The sequence below is a fragment of the Dermacentor variabilis genome, chromosome 2 (assembly GCF_050947875.1).
Source record: "Dermacentor variabilis isolate Ectoservices chromosome 2, ASM5094787v1, whole genome shotgun sequence".
Lineage (NCBI taxonomy): Eukaryota > Metazoa > Arthropoda > Arachnida > Ixodida > Ixodidae > Dermacentor > Dermacentor variabilis.
The window spans coordinates 195,296,221-195,317,795 of NC_134569.1; the positions used below are offsets into that span (position 1 = coordinate 195,296,221).

At 45.7% G+C, this 21,575-nt stretch overlaps 1 protein-coding gene across 1 annotated transcript in view; it reads right to left on the minus strand.

Moving 5' to 3' along the window:
• Positions 1 to 16,707: 16,707 nt before the first annotated feature.
• LOC142571130 (uncharacterized) overlaps positions 16,708 to 21,575 on the minus strand; it is an 82,332-nt gene continuing 77,464 nt past the window's right edge. The window contains exon 5 of the mRNA XM_075679417.1: positions 16,708 to 16,873. Coding sequence (XP_075535532.1) covers positions 16,848 to 16,873 — 26 coding nt within the window. The 3' untranslated portion in view covers positions 16,708 to 16,847. The remainder of the gene's footprint in view (positions 16,874 to 21,575) is intronic.

The following is a 21,575-nucleotide window of genomic DNA, read 5'->3' on the forward strand; positions in this document are numbered from 1 at the left end:
CACTGTATATGCTTCTTTTGGCCTCCTAACGTCACTGAGCCCTATTATATCCCATTTACTGCCCTCTAATTCCTCCAATAGCACTGCTAGACTCGCCTCACTAGATAACGTTCTAGCGTTAAACGTTGCCAGGTTCATATTCCAATGGCGGCCTGTCCGGAGCCAGTGATTCTTAGCACCCTCTGCTGCGTCGCAGGTCTGACCGCCGCCGTGGTCAGTTGCTTCGCAGCTGCTGGGGACTGAGGGCCGGGGTTTGATTGTTGTGTTCATAGGAGGTTGTGGCCAAGTACTGCACCGGGGTGGCCAATCCTGCTCTGGTGAGGGAGTGCGTTACCGGTTCTGGTCACCGGGATCAGGCCACACTCCAGGCCTGTTTGTGCAATTTTATCAACACGCGGATTTTTTTTTTAAATCCGGTGGAAAATTGCCGGCACCGGGATTCGAACCACGGACCTCTTGCACGCGAGGCAGGTGTTCTACCTCTACGCCACCGCTGCACTTCATTACCAGCTATATCCTTATTAATCAGGAATCCGACTCATAGTCCTCGTCTCTCCGCTAAGCTCCGGTAGCACAGGAAGTGCCACCTTTTTAGCACGGTATATGCTACTTTTGTCCATCTAGCTTCACTGAGCCCTATAATATGCCATTTACTGCCCTCTAATTGCTCCAATAGCCCAGCTAGCGCTGCCCGATGATATGTGTAGCCTAAGAAGCTCGTCGCGATGACATGAGCGTCTTCTGAAGGGTCGTCGTAGGGATCTCTTCTATGTTTTAGCCTCCCTTTGGACGGATGGCAACTTTATGCGACGCAGGGGGTCTGTTAGATGGGCTTAGCGGGAGAGCGTCTGCATTGAGCTGACACGGACGCTATTGAACCCGAGCAACTGATGAGGCAAGCGCGGAAGACGCGCTTGCCTCAGCGCTTGCCTCATCGCAGCGTTGAACGGAGATGCCGTTGTTCGCGGGTCGTCTATCTCGCCTTCCATCGCCTCTTCGTTGGTGGCGGTTACCGAATCAACTGCAGTAATAGTCGGCATAATCTCCACAGCTAACTACTGCCGCAGTTGCTCTTTATTACATGGCGTTATTGCGCCATTACGGGGTCGCTGTTCACGCGATGAGGCGGCTAAGCCTAAAGCATTCTTACTCCCTTAGACGACGCTCTCTTGCGCCCATAAGCATCCCGGTGGCCGTCGATGGCTTGTTTTGGCTCCACAGGTGGACTGGCTACGAGGTACGGCCAAAGGTGGCGGAATTTCACAGTACCAAAGGCAAAAAATACTTCAAACACCAGAGCTGCAGGAACACACGTCCGACGAAATCAAGCGCTAGGAGCGCCGTCCCTCGCGGGTGGCGCCCTTCTCGTCGTTACGAGGCCACTAATTCAAACAATGTCTGCTCTTTGCTGGTGCACATTGTGTCCGACTGCAACAATGCTGCGTAGAATTCCACAATTTGCGGCTGAACCTTACTCCTATTCACACTTCTGCTCTTCACCCTTAGTTGACGGAACGACTGTGCCGTGGACGCCAACCTACACGGATTTGCTGACTGCCGACCGTTCGTGTCAGCTACCTGCCGCCACGTGTTCACCAGGATCACTGCCGGATTATCAGTTCACCGCCTGCTCATCAACTCATCGCATGTGTTAAACAGTCTACAGCTCAAGCACCATCGCTGCCAGTGGCGGCACCCCCTTCCGGAATCGCTCTAAACAGACCGAAGATCAGCTGCCGAGTGGGATGCGCGACTGAACCTTGCTCCTATTCACATTTCTGTTCTTCACCCTTAAGTGAGTGTGACGCAAATACATAGCTTTTGTAAAAAAACGTGTTGGCCGCAAATCCCAACTGTAGTTTTCTGAGCTATCCATTTTGTTGTGATGGGTGTTGATATTTGCACATTCCGCGTCCGAATAGGTTGTTTTGTGCAATTTGGGAGGGATACTGTGCCATTTTCACCAGTATTGTTTCGTCGAGACTGCGCTGCCACTAGGATATGCGTAGGTGCTCGGCTGACATTGGCTCTGTCGTGTACATGGCTCCTGCTAGTCTGCGCTGGAGACCTTGACACAAATCCCGGCCCAGATAAATATGATCAAGTTCTTCCCACAGTCAAAGAAATCAGATTAGCCAGTGAAAATTTTCAAAGGATGTACAGCTGAGCGTTACAGAAATTAAACGGCGCTTATCTAAGCTAGAAGAAAGTTCGGCCGCTGTCACTGACATCTCTAAGGAAGTCAACACCTTGGGCTTGATGCTGAAAGAATCGCAAGACAGGATTCAAAGCATAGAAACAACTCAAACGCGACAGCCTAGCAAACTTGTTGATCACCACAATAATAGAATGCGTAGAAAAAACTTGATCTTCAAAGCATTGCTGAGCAGACAACGGAAACGTGGAAAGATGCCGAAGATGTTGTGATATGTCTAACCGAGAACTTCAGAATCTCAATTGGCGAAATCAAGCGAGCCCATAGAATAGGAGAACGAAGCAACGACGACAGCCGCCCGATAACAGTGAAATTCTTAAATTTTAAAGATAAGACCTGCATTCTCGAAAATACGCACACAATGAAAGATCGTTCATCTGCTTCCGTTTGGACAGAGGACGACTTTTCACCTAGGATGTAATTTATTAGGAAGCAGCTTAGAGATTTCGCTCAAAAGATGCGACATCCTGTTGAACAATATAAACTCTTTTCTGATAAACTCCTTCTTAACGGTACCCTGTATTCATTCAACTGCACCACTAGAGAAGTGACTGCTCTTCCCAAGCGCCACTCTAGAGATGGGGCTGCTTTTTCGAAAAAAAAAAACGGTATAAAAGTAATGACTACTCCCACTGAAGGCGACGCGACCAATCAGGAAAACTGACTACAAAAAAGCGATAAATTCAGCGTTGTCACATTTGGTGACAAATTTCCGTAGCCTCCTTCCAAAGCAAGGTCATTTCGGTTCATATGTCGAAGCATGCTCAGCTCACCTAGATCAGAGACTTGGCTATCTCCCGAGGTTATTAATTCTGAAGTATCCTTGTCCAGCTAGTTTTCATTAATTAGGAAAGACCGCATTACTTCACGCGATGGTGGGGTAATAATCGCCGTAATCAAAAGCTTGGAAGCGTATGTTGTTGATGCGAGATCATGCCTGTAAATTTTGTGGATTGCATTCCGTCTGTCACCGTCTGTAACTTGTCCCGTTGGGATGTGTTATCGCCCACCTGATTCACCCGAGGAATTCCCTGAACACATGAATGAATCTTTAACACACATTCAGAACAAATTACCACGCGCACCAGTATTCCTGGCCGGTGACTTCAATTATACGAATATTGATTGGAAGGCATGCAGTCCCCTCAACGGCACAAGAAAGCGTGAGTGCTAGAATTTTCTGGATGTACTAACCCTTTTTAATCTGCACCAAATAGTTTTCGCACCTACGCGCGGTCATTCGGTCTTAGATCTTGCACTGAGAACGCAACCGGAGGAGATATCTGTACAAGTATTAGATGGTATCAGTGACCACATTATACTGCAGTGCAATTTTACAGTAGTCAGGAATAAACCACAAGAATAGAAAAAAGTTACGGTTGATTATACCAAAGCAAATGTTGACGCTCTCCTTAATGAACTATCATTATTCTCTGCAGATATTTTCCACTCTTTCAAAACGCGGGATGCAAGTGAGAACTCGCTCCTTATTCATGATAATACAACCCTACTGAAAGATAAGCACGTGCCTAAAGTCACCATTAACACATCGACAGAAAACACATGGTTCACAAGGCATCTGAAACGATGCGTAAACAAAAAGAAACGGTTGTACGCAAAAGCTAAACTGACAGCATCTGAACACGATTGGAACAACTACCGCACACATGCGCAACTGTGGAAAAGTGAAATTGAATCAGCGAAGGACAAATTTTATAACATTGAGCTTTCACACATGTTAAAAAGAATAGTCAGAAATTTTGGCGGGTTGTTAATCCAAGTCACAGTTCAAACTCCTCAGTATTCATAAATAAAGAAGGTAATCTTCTTACTTCCCTTGAGGTAGCAGTAGAATTTAACCAATTTTTCTGCTCAGTTTTCGCTTATGAGAACCTCTTACCTACTGACCTACAATTCCCAACGCTGCACTCAACTATTCCGGAAATAACTGTCACGCCAGAAGGCGTATATTTTGCCATAAACCGTTTCCCTACTAACTGGAATATGTAATGGAATATGTAATGGAATATGTCCTAATTTTCTCAAAATAGCAAAGCCTGTAATATGCCCGATCTTGTCCGCCATTTCTCAGCAATCAAAAGATACGGGCTGTAGCCCAAATGACTGGAAGATTGCGCGTGTCATACCCGTTTTCAAATCTGGTGATGCTTCTACCCCGTCAAATTAGATAGCAATTTTTCTAACCAACATCAACTGCTAATTACTAGAACACATAATCTCATCGGCCATCATGAGATATCTGGCGAAGCATAACTTCTTTTTTGCGAATCAGCACGGCTTCCTCCACGGTCGATCTTGCGATACACAACTGTTCGAATTAATTACTGACCTTCATTGCGCTGTTCATGCTCACTCTAAAACAGACGCCGTATTTGTAGATTTCGCCACAGCATTCGATAAAATTCGACACAAACGTCTAAAAGAAAACTTCGCAATCTGAACATTAATTTCGAAAGTTCTTTCTTGGATTAAAAACTTTTTGGCCAATCGCTACCAATCAGTCTTATTAATTGTCATTCATTAACCCTCTCCCACGTTAAATCTGGAGTACCAGAAGGGCCTGTACTCGGATCTATCTTAATCTTAGTTTATTAATGACACAAGCAATAAGCTGAGTTCTACGGTCAGATGGTTTGCAGATGATAGCGTGATGTACAGGCAGATTAATGAACCTTCTGATTCACTTCAGCTACAATCGGACTTAGACAAGATTAACAATTGGTGCACGCAATGGCAAATGGAAATTAATACCTCGAAAACAGAAGTCGTGTCATTTACCAGAACTACTGACCCCGAACCTTGTCATTACACTCTGAACTGCGTGACCGTAGAATCGGTACCTGTCATAAAATATTTAGGGATTCATTTAGCATCCGACCTTTCATTTAACATTCACACGGATACGGTTATTAACAAGGCTTCTAAAACACTCGGATTTCTTAGATGCAATCTGCGTTTAGCTAATGCTGACACTAAGATTGTAGCATACACCAAATTAGTGCGCTCACAGTTGGATTACGCCTCTTTGATTTGGAACCCGTACCCAGCATAATTAATAACATAATTAGACTCTCTTCAAAATAAAGCCGCTCGATTCATATCGAAGAACTACTGTGGTACGGCAAGTGTGACTGAAATAAAGCAAGCTCTCAAGTTACGTCTTCTTGAAATACGTAGAACGCTTTCCATTGTTCCCTTTTTCCACAGATTATATCACAGCCTCTCTTCCTTTGCTATGTCCCGTCTCACGCCAGCGCATCGCATATTCCCACGCATTGACCACCAACTCAAAGTCGAACCTATCTTTGCTCGCAATCATCCCTTCTTGCATTCGCCTGTCGTCCTAGCCATCCGTCAATGGAATCTTCTGCCTGTCACCATTGCATCTGTCATTGATTACAAAGCGTTTGTAGCCAAACTGAAACGTCACCTTTAGCTGTAAGCTTCATCCTTTCCCTCTCCCCATGTGTATATATAATGCTACTCTGTAACACGCTACTCTGCCACCTCACATGTCATCGGGGCAAGCTCCCAGCCAGCGAAAGTACGAAGTAGCGCGTTGAGCGCGCTAGAGCGCGCGGCAGAGCAACGCCATCTAGGTAAACGTCTTGGTGACGTTGAGCGTAGTGGGGAAAGAGAAACTAGGCGAAGCGTCGCGATGGGGAACGGCAGGCGGCGGCGCGTTGGGTTGACATCCTCTGGCAGTTGCTATAGGTTTTGTTTGCGTTACGGATGTACCGGTTTCGCATCGTCATAACATCGTTCTCGCGCGCCGTAGGCAGCGTGTGGGAACAAAAGCGTGCGACAATGAGCGGACGATGGCAGCTCAATCTCGCGTGCTGAATGGAGGAAAGAGGGGGGGGGGGGGCGTCTTCCGTCATGCGCATGGCACCGGGAGGGGAAGGAGGAGGCTTGAACTTCGGCCGCACGCAGTCGCGCGTGCTTTAACTTGAATGCGATCTGCTTAAGGGGCACGGTCTAGGTTGGCGGATGGCTCCTAGCATTGCCTACGCTGTGTCCTAGCCGCTCAGCTAGCGTTGAAACGATCGACAGCGCGCAGCTCACTTCGCTCACTCTTGTTGCTTCCGCGATTCCTCACGCCGGCGTTTTGGCAGCGAGCGTCCGCAATCATCTAGTGTGATGTGTTTCTGTTTATCTGTGCGTGCTGACACAATGCTTTAATTTAGTTATACAGCTAATAAAGCAAAGGGGCATTCTTCTCCGGCTGCTGCTGAGTAGGGCGCGGGTAAGCGAATGCGGATATGCGAGTGCAATGTTTGTTCATTATTATTGCTAGGCGTCTTTATATTTTAAGTTTTTCTTTCAACGCGCTGTTAACGATCAGCGACTTCTGTAAACATCATAGTAGTGCGTGGCTTTGTACTGATTGTTGTCCCCCCTCCCCTATGTAGTTCGTGCTCGGGCCTTTAGGTTATTGGAATAAAAAAATGGCAGCGTCAACGTGTCTCGACACATTCGAGCAGCCGCACCATGCCACTCGACAGAATAGCTTTAAAATTGCAAGGGATTTAGACTTTACTACCACACCACCCAGAAGTAATCCGTTTGTGTCCTCAGTGTGATAGCACGTGCTTCTATCGGCGGGAATTTAGCTTCTGCGTTCATTACCCACCTCGCATATGCATCCCGTGTGTTCACGGGGCTTAATTCGTTCGTTACAAATCAGGCAATCGTTGTTAGCGTCGTCGTCATCTTGCCGCTGTCGACACACATGCATTCACTCGCGCCAATTCTACATCACCGAACTCGCATCACAGACACGAACCCTGTTTTTGAGCAAACATACTGGTCAAGCTGGTAATGCATTGCGAAACCGAAAACAATGCATCATTGGAAACGTTGGAAACAATGCCTGTAAAACGTTTCGCGTAGTGTCGATTCGTACATCACGTCGGATCACCGCCATTTTCTTTTTGTGACGGAACTTTTTCAGATGTCGCTAGTTCGATCTGCAATTAGATTAAATTCATGACGTGAATAGTGTTGCGCACTGTGGACAACACGCTAGCGTCGGCGAGTAGGCTGAAATCAACACGAAGTGTTGCATAACAGCCGATGCGCTCGAATCTTCAATCGGATATCGACTATCGTCAACTGTGCTCGTCGCTGTTGTTCGTTTTGTGCGCCTTGGTGTTCTGTGCTCTACTGGGCCCAGGTTCGCCCACTAAATTAGGTGAATCTTTAATAGTGTTCTTGGTGGCGCTATACTTTACCGTCCCGAGAGGGTGATAATACATATGCGCGAAGGCTCGCGTGTGTGTGAAACATTACCGTCATGCAGCAGCGTCATGATTATAGAAAGTTGAAGTGTGCTGCGTAAAGTATAAAACTCGGCATCCTAATTGAGGCCATCATATTTTCGTGAAATTAGGTAGATTGCATTGACCTTATCAGCTACCTCGCACAATAATTGCACTCTGCACGAAAGGGTATCCGCGCTTGCTTCCTGCCAGGAAAACGAGTTAAGCGATCAAAAGAATTTTAATAGTATTTCAGGCAATTCTCAACTTCTATCCAGGAAGAGCCCTCACTTGCATAGACGAGGCTGTATTCAAGGTGCACAAGGTGCTATTGATATAACCGTTCCACAAGACACTCGGTCAAAAACTTTGGTTGACATGCAAATAAAGAATTGGGGCTCACTTGCAAGTGGAACAAGAAATAAGAAAGCTAAGAAAGAACATTCAAGCGCATGTGGTGAAGGTAAGAAAACAAGCTTCTTCGCCTTGAAGACACCTCTTTCTTCAACCGCTCCTTGAAGCTCAGCAGCATCAATTTGTTTCAAGGCTGTTGACTTAGAGTATCAGCAAGCAGCATTGAAGGGCACTCTTCAAAAGTATTTAAAAATCTTTTTTAATTTCTATATGGACTTTGAGCGCATCCTGAGCGAACGCCACCCCATTAGTTCACCAAGTGCGTTCCAATTCACCGACTACCATCTCGATGCTATCAAGCAAAGCGGAGATTACAAGACTACTCGACTGCGTTTATGAACAACGTGCACTAAGTTCATTTTTTCACCTTTCGCTGAACCTGTCATAATGGCTGAAATGAAAAGAGAAATAAACACCCGCTGCCACACCAATTACCGCATACATAATGTCGCTGTACTATCAGGCTATCAGCTTATGTCACGCATACGCTATATGATATATCTGAGAAGGAGAGGAAGTTGATATAACTGGAAGGCTTTCATGTTAGAAAAAGAGCCACAGGCCTGCACCGTACGAACAGCCCAGTCACACTGTACGGTAAAGGAGTGGTTCCCCAGGAGCTGCTTTCTTGGTACAACGAGCCACAGGTTCTTCGCAACGGAATTTCTTCGCGTCATTTTCACTAGAATGATCTGAAATGTCCACCTGGCGTCGACGGCAAGTTCCAGCTTGTCCTGCTGCCTGCACAGCGGTCTCCTGGACACGATGTTGCCTGGCTCCAGCCGCGCGCATAGCTCTACGATTGGCTTCTTCGCCAACGTTTCGTGCCTTGCGACGAGGCACCCTAACGTGTACCCAAGAGTAAACAGAGGTGTCAGGCTACGTGGCGCACATATCTCATTTCTTGTCCCGTGGTACGGTACGCTGGTGTTGATGACTATGATAACTATGGTTTATTGGCATACCCTTTGAAACAGATTGGTGATAAATTGCCAGCTAGCCTGCTTGTGTTATACAGGTCCAGTAATGGGCAGCATGCAATTGCTATATGTAAATGCTAAATGTCGGGAGACGTGATAGAATATAGTTGAACTGGAACCAACTTTCCAAGTTAATCAACCAGCGTAAGATAGCTGGCATAAGGGAGTATAATATGGCTAGAATTGAGCATACCCTCAGGAACAGAGGAAGCCGAAAGGCAGTCTAGAAGACATTGGCAATAGGCAAGAATCAGACGTATGCGCTAAGAGACAAAGCTTACGATATCATTAGCAATATAAAAAAGAGTGTTCAAGTGGCAGAGGAGTTCTATAGAGATCTATACAGCACCAGTGGCACCCACGACGATAATGGAAGAGGGAACGGTCCAGAGGAATTTGACATCCCATAAGAAACGCCGGAAGAAGTAAAGAAAGCCTTGGGAACTATGCGAAGGGGGAAGTCAGCGGGGAGGATCAGGTAACGGCAGATTTGTTTAAGGACAGTGAGCAGATTGTTGTAGAAAAACTGGCCACCCTGTAACGTAATGCATCATGACCTCGACTGTACCGGCATCTTGAAAGCACGCCAACATAACCGTAATCCATAAGAAAGGGGACGCCAAAGAGTTGAAAATAATAGACCGCTCAGCTTATTGCCGGTTTCCTACAAAATATTTACCAAGGTGATCGCAAATAGAATCTGGAACACCTTAGACTTCTGTCAACCAAAGGACCAGGCAGGAGTTTGTAAAGGCTATTCAACAATAGACCATATTCACACTGTCAATCAGTTAATAGAGAAATGTGCGGAATATGACCAACCCTTATTTATAGCTTTCATTGATGAGGAAAAAGCGTTTGATTCAGTCGAAACCTCAGCAATCGCGCAGTCATTACGGAATCAGGGTGTAGTAGAGCCGTACGTAAAAATACTGAAATATACCTATAGCCCCAGGCCAGATGAATGAATTTATCCAAAGTGTACGGCTTTTCGCTGATATCCGGGAAAGTTGAAGATAGTAGGGCAAAGCACGCACCCGTTTGCCACATAGAAACTGAAGGCGGTGGCAGGTTCCGAGCCACATCGAAGAAACCGCCGCCGGGCCGCGTAATCAGTAGGGCCCCGAAAGGCGCCTGCACAATAAGACGAGGTAAGCTCATGTCGACAGTGATGTCGCGCCCCGGCAGCAGTCCGTCGAAGCACAGCTTTAATAGTGCCGCCGGCCCACTTGAATCAGATCAAATAGGCGGTTGCCAGGCCAGCTGAATGAATGTATCCAAAGTGGGCGGCTTTTTTTGATATCAGGGAGAGGCGATGATTGTGCGGCGAAGCACGCGTCCGTTTGCCACGCAAAAACTGAAAGCAGTGGCAGGTTCCCAGCCACATTGAAGAAACCGCCGCCGGGCCACGGAATCAGTAGGGCGACGAAAAGCACCGGTGCAAAAAGACGAGGTAAACTCATGTCGATAGCGATGTCGTGCCCCGGCAGCATTCCGTCGAAGCACAGCTTTAGTAGTGCCTCCGCCCTCCTGGTATCAGTTGACATAGCCAGTTGCAAGGCCAGATGAAGGAATGTATCCAAAGTGGGCGGCTTTTTGTTGATATCCGGGAAGGGCGATGATTGAGCGGCGAAGCACGCATCCGTTTGCCACGTAGAAAGTGATAGCGGTGGCAGGTTCCCAGCCACATTGAAGAAACCCCCACCGGGCCGCGGAAACAGTAGGGTGACGAAAAGCACCGGTGCAAAAAGACGAGGTAAGCTCATGTCGACAGTGATGTTGCCCCTAGCAGCAGTCTGTTGAAGCACAGGTTGAGTAGTGTCTCCACCCGACTAATCAGTTCACATTGGCGGTTTCCAGGCCAGATGAATGAATGCATCCAAAGTGGGCAGCTTTTGTTTGATATCCGGGAAAGGCAATGATTATGCGGCGAAGCACGGGTCCGTTTGCCACGTAGAAACTGAAGGCGGCGGCAGGATCCCAGCCACATTGAAGAAAGAGTCGCCGGCCCTCGGAATCAGTAGGGCTCTGTAAAGCACCTTTGCCATATGATGAGGGAAGCTCATGTCGACAGTGATGTCCCGCCTGGCAGCAGTCCGTCGAAGCACAGCTTATGTAGTGCCTCCGCCCCTCTTGAATTAATTTACAAAGACGGTTGCCAGGCCTCATGAATGAATGTATCCAAAGTAGGCGGCTGGTCGTTGATATCCGCGTTAGGGGATGATTATGCGGCGAAGCATGCGTCCGTTTGCCACGTATAAACTGAAGGCAGTGGCAGGTTCCCAGCCAAGTTGAAGAAACACCCGCTGGACCTCGGAATCAGCAGGGCTCGGAAAAGCACATGTGCAAAAAGACGAGGTAAGCTCACGTCGACATCGATGTCGCGCCCCGGCAGCATTCCGTCGAAGCACAGCTTTAGTAGTGACTCTGCCCCCCCACGTATCAGTTCACAAAGGCGGTTGCCAGGCCAGATGAATGAAATTATCCAAAGTGGGCGGCTTTTCGCTGACGTCCGGGAAAGGTGAAGATCGTAGGACGAAGCACGCCTCCGTTTGCCACCCAGAAACTGAAAGCGGTGGCAGGTTCCCAGCCACATTGAAGAAACCGCCGCCGGCCCACGCAGTCAGTAGGGCCCCGAAAGGCACCTGTGCAATAAGACGACGTAAGCTCATGTCGACAGTGATGTCGCGCCCTTGCAGCAGCCCTTCGATGCACAGCTTAAATAGTGCCTCCGCCCCACTTGTATCAGTTCACTTAAGCTTTCCCAGGCCAGGTGAATGAATGTATCCAAAGTTGGCAGCTTTTCGTTCATATCCGGGAAAGGCGACGATTGTGCGGTGAAGCACGCGTCTGTTTGCTACGTAGAAACTGAAGGCGGTGGCAGGTTTCCAGCCACATTGAAGAAACCGCAGCCGGGCCACGTAATCAGTAATGCGGCAAAAAGCACCTGTGCAGAAAGACGAGGTAAGCTCATGTCAACAGTGATGTCGCGGCCTAGCAGCATTCCGTCGAAGTACAGGTTCAGTAGTGCCTCCGCCCGCCTTCTATAGTTGACATAGGCAGTTGCCAGGCCAGATGAATGAAGGTATCCAAAGTGGGCGGCTGTTTTTTTATATCCGGGAAAGGCGATGATTCTGCGGCGAAGGATGCGTACGTTTGCCACATAGGAAGTGAAGGCGGTGGCAGGTTCCCAGCCACATCGAAGAAACCGCCGCCGGGCCACAGAATGAGTGGGGCCCCAAAAAGCTCATGTGCAAAAGGCGAGGTAAACTGATGTCGACAGTGATGTCGTGCCCTGGCAGCAGTCCATGGAAGCACAGCTTAAGTCGTGCTTCCGGCCCACTTATATCAGTTGACATAAGCGGTTGCCAGGCCAGATGAGTGAATGTATCCAAAGTGGGCGACTTTTCGTTGATATCCGGGAAAGGCGATGAGATTGCGGCTAAGCACGCGTCTGTTTGCCACGTAAAAACTGAAGGCGGTGGCAGGTTCCCAGACACATTGAAGAAACACCCGCCGGGCCTCGGAATCTGTAGGGCTACATAAAGCACCTGTGCAAAAAGACGAGGTAAGCTCATGTCGACAGTGGTGTCATGACCTGGCAGATGTGTGTCGAAGCACACCTTAAGTAGTGCCTCCGCCCGCCTTGTATCAGTTGACATAGGCAGTTGCCAGGCCAGATGAATGAAGGTATCCAAAGTGGGCGGCTGTTTTTTGATATCCGGCAAAGGCGATGATTGTGCGGCGAAGCAAGCTTCCCTTTACGACGTTGAAACTGAAGGCGGTAGCAGGTTCCCAGCCACATTGAAGAAACTGCCACCTAGCCAAGGAATCAGTAGGGCCCCGAATAGCACTTGTGCAAAAAGACGAGGTAAGCTCATGTCAAAGGTGACGTCGCGCCCTGGCAGCACTCCGTCGAAGCACAGCTTGGACACTACACCTATCCTCACGGCGCACCAAGCGCCTAAGGTTTGGCGCGGCTCCATCGAACGCTCCAAAAAGGGCCACATCCCCGTTACAGGGCCTGGAAAGAGCTCTGTAATCTAAGGCATCACTTCCGTTTCCATATACAAAGCACCCATTTACTTTCAATATGGATACACAAATCATTCAATGGAATGTCAGAGGTCTTCTTAGGAACCTTAAATGATGTGCGAGAGCTTATCCACGAACACAATCCAAGAGTGCTGTGTTTACAGGAAACATACTTAAAATCAAAACACACAAACTTTCTTCGACAGTATGTTACTTTTCTCAAAGATCGCGATGATGCTGTTGCATCATCTGGCGGTGTTGCCGTTGTAATTCCAAAAAAAAGCATAGCGTGTCAACGTTTACAGCTGTGAACGGCCCTCGAAGCAGTGGCGGTTCCAGTTGTTCTCCTAAAATAACTTATCACTGCTTTCTCGCCTTACATACCTCCCATTACAAATTAAATAAACATGAATTTCAGTCCTTTATAGATGAATTGCCAGAAGCTTATATTGTTCTTGGCGATTTCAATGCACACAACTGCCTATGGAGCGACTGTCGTATAGATGCGCGAGCTCGTCTTGTTCAACACTTCCTTTTCTCTTCTGGTACGTGCTTGCTGAATAAGAAGGACCCCACGTATTACTGTATTGCAAACAGAACACTTTCTTCGATTGACCTCAGCATAGTTTCCCCGTCTACACTGCCTCAACTTGAATGGGAAGCTATGAGCAATCCTTTCGGGAGCGACCCCTTTCCCATACTGCCGAGAACATCTAAAAAATGAATATACCCCACAAGCTCCTAGGTGGAAGGTAGATACAGCCGACTGGGAGAAATTTCGAACCCATTCTTTCTGCTATTGAATTTTTCAGTGGTGCCTTTTTAAGATTCGTCTAATCTTTTTCATTAAGTTACACGATTCTTCTCCAATCCTTCATAGTACGTATGATCCACTCTTAGAAGCGAACAAACAAACAAGCAAACAAGAAAATTTGACATGAAGACACTAGAACACCTAAATCAATAAGTAACGCAAATAACCTCGCCCTTTATTGATTCTGAGGCTCCAATATATGGCGTCGCGGCTTCCGTTATAGATGTATGGCAGAAAATCAATGCAGTTCTGTGAGTCCAAGGCTTAGCGTCATAAAATTTTATTCCGCCTCTATTTACAGCACGTACAAGAAGAAATCAGGGGAGGACAGCACAGATCGTAAGTGTCACATACATTACCGCTCAACGAGCGGGCCAACAACCTCGTACTACTTCCGGTTAAGGATATCAGGTGCCTTTTATAAAATCGACAAGAAATTCGTGTCATATTTAACTCGCACATCATTTAATATATTCCTTTGCATCAGGTTCCCGAAAACGGAAGGTGCTCTTGTCTCGGTCGTAGGGCTTGTAATCTTAAAAAAGGGGAAAATTTCGGCAAATACGTAGATTTCATGCAAGTCGCCGCTGAATGCTTGCGAATGGGTGGAGTTGTTGTGGCGCTTGCGAATGTGGGGCAGCAAAGGTGTTCTGTCGGATAATTTAGAATAAACGAAACAAAACACAGTGGCAGTGACAAAGAAAATACTTTTAGTTATATGTATAACATTTTAGCTGAGCCGCACCAGGCGGTTTTGCATCCTTACGGTTTCTGACGTTCACGCAGGTCTCTTCGACTCGTGCAAAAATAGAAAAGTGCAGAGTGGTGAACGGCGGGCGTGTGTTGCCTGATTCACTGACCATTTATTTGGATTTCTCGTAGCCTTGAGTCTCAGGCTGTAGGCTCAGAAAAAACTAATCACAATGCTTCAATAGTTTATCTTGTAATTGTTAGTACATACAGCCTTTATGGTACGGGTTCACTATGTATTTTACTCCAAAAACTGAAAACTCGAGAACTTTGCCATCAAGCTGATTTAACACTTTAGCCCCGATGCGACATGGCAAGTGACGTTAGCCACACCAGTAGTAAGTACCCAATCATGCTTTGAATTTCAGGCCGTTGAAGAAACACACACCACTGGAAAAAATTGCTTGACGTGTGCTACGTGGCGTCAAATATCGGTAATTTTGGTTGACTGAACTTTAACAAACCCAATATGAACACCGGGTGATCGGGGATGCCGTACTCGAGGGTACGGAATAATATTGATACAGGGTTTTTCAACGGTAATTAAAACGTAAAGATACACATGCCTGTAGCATGTCGGTAAAGCAGAAAACAACCGAAACAGCAGTTTCCAACACGGGACGTCATGCAAACAGCAAAGCATTATTGCCATTGAGAGAACGTGGTGTTTTTCGCGAATTCTATATTGGTATTGTATATCGGTGTACATTCGGCTTAATTACGGTTTCAACAATCCTCAGATAAGATGCAAGCGCAGCATAACGTGCCGCGTTCATAATGAACGAAATTACTTCGGAGATCTTCGTTTAATGGAAGCTTGCGGAAAGGACAGAGCTAATCCAGGTTGTTCAAACTGCTGGACCTTACTTGGAGTCGTCCAGTGAAGTAGGTCCTTGAACTTGACAAGTTACAGATGATCGTGTGCATTTACTCCCGCCGCTAACCATGCCCCCGAAAAAGGTACTCGCTTTGTAGACGTCCCCTATGCAAAAAGAAAAAAAAAATAGATGCCCGTGGCTGTGAACATAATGCGACCAGGCAGCTACGCGCTAACGTGCAAATGAATTCGTAAAGTGAGGCCAACACAGATTAAGGACGTGAATCCTGCGTCTGCCTATCCTGTACGATGCGACCATCACCGCCATTTAGCAAGCTTGCATTATTCTTTGAAAATTAGCTTTTGAGATTACGATACCTGCGACGAAAAAAGGACGTTTAGGCTTTTAACAAAAGACCCAGTGAAGCCGCAGGACAATGTAATTGGACAAGAAATTACCCGGGGTTCTAGATTCTGCAACGGTTTTCTGGAAGCCCTAATGAGCCTCTAGATATAGACATCAATCAATCAATTAAATCTTTCTTCGCAACGACAGTTGAGGGTCCCTTAGGCGAAAAGCGGCAATAACACCACTTGAAAATGCCTAAAGGCCCAGGTACATGACAGCGGTATTAAAATTCATACGTTCAAAAACAAATTTCCAATAATCGAGTAAAAAATGCAGTTTAAAAAAATTCTAAAGAGGTTGCGCAAATGCAACAATGGAACAACAGAACCAAATAAGGTCAATATATAAGTACACTCCAGAAAGGTTGTATATTATAGATGAAATATTCAATGTTCACGTGAACGCATATCATAAAATGACGAAAACAATAAACGTGATACAAAGAGTAATGAAACATACTTTATCATCTTCGGACAGTACAAAAGACATTAGACAAGAGTTAGAAAAAAGTCACGCATTTCTTTTTTTAGTAAACGCAGATAAGTTGGCGTGTTTCTCTTCATATTTATCAAGTAGGGACGGCAGTGTGAATCTAAGAGACTGCAAAAAATAGGTCGTGCGGGAACGAGGAACAAGCCACTTGTCCGTGCGGCGGGTGCGTGAGTCAGTGTAATGCTTGCTCATATTAGATAAATCTTTAGTAAACACTTTGAATTGTTACTTTGGGAAGAAAAAAGCATACGTTAACCGAAAATCTAACATGCGTTTCACGCTGATTATCTTATAGCGGGTAAAAAATGCACCTGTAAAACTATAGCGCAGAACGTTTGCAATATACCGATGTGCTATTTTCTGCAATAGGTGAACTGTATTTATGTTACTTAGACTTGTGGTGCCCCAGACTAACAGGCAGTAATTTATACGGGAAGAAAACAGAGCATGATAAATATAAAGTTTACCTTTTTCTGGAAGAAAGCGCCTACATCGTGACAGAACACCAGGAGCACACGATAATGATTTAGTCAGTGATTCAATATTACACGTCCACGTCATATGAGCAGAAATAGTCACACCCAGAATATTGTTTCTCCACTATTTCAACGGGTATTCTCTCAAGCGTTAATGATTGGTTCACGTTGACTTCCGTGCCTCGGGATCTGAAAAAGACAGCTTTTTTTCGCATTTATTCGTAGGCCATAAGCAGTGGACCATTGCAGCACACCTGAAAGTATACTTTTTGTTCTGGCAACAATTTCACTTGGATTTTGTCCAGAAAGAAAAATACTAGTGTCATGCGCATAGAGCATGAATGAGGCGTCATTGTTTATCTTAACAATATCATTTATGTAGATATTGAAGAGCATTGGTCCTAAAATGCTTCCTCGAGGCACGCCAGAAGAAATGGTTTCAGAAGACGAAAAACGGTTAGCAATTTAGACTCATTGTTTTCTCTCAGACAGATATGAACTAAGCAACGAATTAGCTATACCATGTAGCCCATAAGCACCTAACTTCCGGAGTAAAATGTAATGGTTTAGGGTATCGAAGGACTTTTTATAGTCAATGAAAACACCCAGCGTAAGCTTTTTTTTCTTCGATGTTATTATTTATCAATTCTTTTTGAGCTAACAGTGTAGTCTGTAGATTTACCACGTTGAAAACCGTGCTGTTACTCCGAAAGTATAATGTGTGTGTTAAAGAAGCTATTTACGCGGCGGAATATTATCTTCTCTAATCCATTGGAGAATACAGGAATTATAGAAATTGGTCGGTAAATATTAGCATCATGAATATCTCCACTTTTGAATATCACAGCAACTTTTGAAATTTTCATGAGATTTGGGAAACAGCCAGACTGAAAGACTACATTAAACACATACGCAAGACAAGGAGCAAGCAGGTAAATTACGTGCTTAATCGTTTCTACCTGAAATCTGTCGACATCGATAGCTTTACGGTTTTTTAGGGAAATAAATGTGCATACTATTTCTGCTTCCTGTAGGTGGGAGAAAAATTGTATAAGTATTATGGTAAGTAATGTGAGTATGAGCAATGCTTCCCAGTGGTTGCACCACATTAGCAAAGTGTTCACTGAAGTGCTCGGCTAAGTGCACACCGAAAAGTTTGTTCCCGCTAATGGTTATTTCCGTTAAAATATTCTGACCCGCTTTGCCGTAAAGTGCCTGAATGATGGCTTTCCAAACTTGCTTTTGGAGCCGTCGACAGATGTAAAAAAAATGTGGTTATAGTAGGAGGCCTTTGCCTTTTTCAGTGCGGCAGTTAGTTTGTTTCTATATGTTTTAAAGGCCTGAAATTCCTTAATATCGCGTGCGCGCAAAAACTTCTTCAGAAGGTCACTTTCTTTCTTGATCATTTTGATATGCTCGCACTCTACCCAAGGTTTTCTTCTTTTTCTGTTAGCTTTGCCGATTACGTGAGGAAAGGTGTGTTGTCATGACTAGTGAATATAGATAAGAATTCACGACAGCTCTCATTTGGGTCTAGCTTATCATAAACAGAAGACCAATCTTCCCTCACCATACCCATTAGGAATGAGGCCATAATTTTGCTCTACGTACATCTATGTCTAACGATATCATGGCACGTTATTTCATTTTCAGTAGCTTTGGGAGACGCGATAAAGACAGGACAGTGGTCACTCAGGACGGTGCATACCGTGCCAGCTGCGCTTACATCAGTGTCTATGCTGACGATAAACAAGTCTTGTACGGACTGGCGAGTTCTCGCTACGCGTGTTGACGTAGTAATGACGTTGTAGTAACCACAAGCGTAAAGTTTTTTAAGGACTTCCCGGGAGGTGAAATTATCATTCAGAAGGTTTATGTTAAAGATGAGAATGTTATGTTAAAGATTATGTTAACCTATTAGAGTGTTATACTGTTGAAATGGTGAGTGTTCTAACATTTCTTCAATAAATCCCAGAAATACACTCATATCACTAGACGGTGGGCAGTAAAACACCAAGTACATGTTGATATTGCGCTTCAAGCAAAGAACTTCATATTGAGCAGGAATGCACGTAAATTCCGGGAATATGTCGCAGAGCATGGTTTTTTTACGTGCATTGCCCCACCGCCACCACGGCGGCCACTTCAATTGATAAAATAGTGATTGTAGTCAATCATATTTAGCACGTCGCTTCCTTCATGATACCACGTTTCAGTCAACATTATCACGTTGAACAGGAAGTTGAATTCGTTGGAGAATGTGCTTAACTCATCTAGCTTAGTGGCGGTGGAACATACATTGACGTGAATGGCAGTGAACATGCCCTGACTGCGCCGGAAGTGTAAGTTCACATGGCAGACAAAATTCTTGATACAGCATCGCGTGTACTAGAAAGGGTAAGTCAAATTATAAGCACAAGCCCCCTAAGCAATCTTGACGAGGTCAGAATCTGTTTCAATTCGCACCACTTGACTGGGCTGTGTCTTACGCGCGAAAATCTTTCCATTCTTAAATTATGGGGTTTTACGTGCCAAAACCATTTTCTGATTATGAGGCACGCCGTAGTGGGAGACTCCGGAAATTTGCACCACCTGGGGTTCTTTAACGTGCACTTAAATCCAAGTACGCGGGTGCTGTCGCATGTCGCCCCCATCGAAATGCAGCCGCCGAGGGGGGGATTCGGTCCCACGACCTCGTGCTTAGCAGCCCAACACCATAGCCACTAAGCAACCACGGCGGGTAACCTTTCTATTCTTTGTCCACGCAAACAGCCACTGTTCTCCGGTTTCTTTTTTTTTTGAAATTGCCTGTGCACGCAGCCGCTTCAGTGTCGGACAGAAATGCTCATTCACGAAGATTTCTGCTTCACTGGAGGTCCTTACGTCACGATGCCGAATGCGATTCTTGCGGGCTTTCTCGGCGACATGGTACCGTTTCTGCTTGCTTTTTAACTGAACAATAACGTTCGTTTTGCCCTGCTCACGAGTCCGTAGTCGGTGGCACAATTCTACATCGCTATCAAAAATGGTTTCGCCAATGACATCATCAATCGGGCGTACAAGATCAATGATGTTTGCATTTTTCATCTCAACGAGCCCTTTTATTTCCACATTTGACCTGCGCAAATACTGCTCCCCTTGAACAACTCACTTCTGCAGCTCTACAATGATCGACTCATTTTCACTGCATTTAGCCTTCAGCCTCTCATTTTCCTTCCTTAATCTTTCTCTTGTTCCATTGCTTCACATTGATTTTCGATGAATTCAAGTCCCTCTTTCATTTGTTTCATCTCGGCACGTAGTTTGCATAAGTGAGAGCCGTACATCCCGCTCCTTCTGTGATATCACAAAGAGTAGAATGGTGCAAAATGTGCAAAAGGAAATTCAATAAGCAAAATGACACAGCAAGTTGGCAGCGGTGACAAAGAAAATAAAATAAAACGCGTCAATAGGAGAGAAAAAAAGAACAGCAACATGCAGTACAAAAACCACTTTGATTAGTCCTGCGCCTACTGGCTGTCACCGCTGCCAAATGTTCCGCTGAGTGTCGAGCGCTTCCTTTTGTATTCTCGCTGGTGCACTGTGGGTAGCTTCCGGGTGATGCCGATGCGTTGCCTTTCGTGAACCTCAGGTGAAGGGCACCTTGCTCGTAGCGGTTCGTCGCGGCAAGTCTCCGGGTTTAATGGCGCAGTGGGTAGCTGCAGCGCAGCTTCCAATGCTGCGTCACTTTCAAGCTTCCAGTGAAAGACACCGTCGTGAGTCCTGCGCCTACTGCCTGTCGCCGCTGACAAAAAAACACAACAAGAGGGAACACTCGGCAAAATCTGGCAGAAGGAAACGCGGCACGGCTAGTAATAATCCCATCCGTTAGTTGACGCGAGCATCGAAAAAAAAAAAGAATGTAAAGTTAACTAACAGACATGTTGTTTTTATTGTTTCCCACTAAAACGAACGTGTTTTGCGTGTGAATGAACTTATACTTTACAAGATATTTATCTTGCGTTACCTATCAAGAAGCTAACGGCACGCCAGGCGCGACAGATGGTGCGACATACGCCGGACAGGCCAGGGAAGCCAGCTAGGCCGGTTGCGCATGTGAAGTTCCCTTGTTTGGCGACCAGTGTCTTGTTGATGTACCGTGTTTCTGGGCCCGCGGTGTATTCTTGGTGTCCTTCTTGCACACTATAGGACTACGGCAAGATGAGAAATATTGTTTGCGAGTCTGCGACGCATTTCTTATCATCATATCGACATCATATCTTATCATCGTCGTCATCCCCATTGTTATGTCGTCATCGTCGCCACCAAGCGTAGTCGCCACAGCCGTTAGTGCTAACTGTGAAACAAAGTTCAGGTATTCAGTTTAGACTATAGACCGCCATGCGTTCACTCCAGGGGAGTATTCAAAGGAGAGAACACTAGCATTTTTATTCGGGAGTCGATTTCTCAGAGTACAGAATAGCAATCCTCACTGGTCGGGTGAAATTTAACAAATACAACTTAAAGCGACTTTATGGCAGTGCCCCCATCTTTCTAAATTCGTTCATCCTGAAGTATACAATGTGCTCGCAGTTAGCAATCTCCTGCATATACTGCATGTGTTGCGTTGCTCACGAATGCATTTGCAAGTAGTGCATCACATATTTGCCAAATTTATCTGGAGTTTGCGCTGTGGATCGATGCGATGTGATAATCTCTTCCGTCGCCTTGAACGAAGTTGTCCAGGATTGCTCCATATGTGCGTACGGAAAACTGTTTTAGCCTATCTTGCAAGACGTTGACTGTCGGTTCTTACATTAAATGTTACAGCCTCGATTAGTTAATTATCTTCCTACTGTAGTAGGTTCATCAACTACCGATGATGTTCGATAGTCTGCTTCGGTATTTCAAT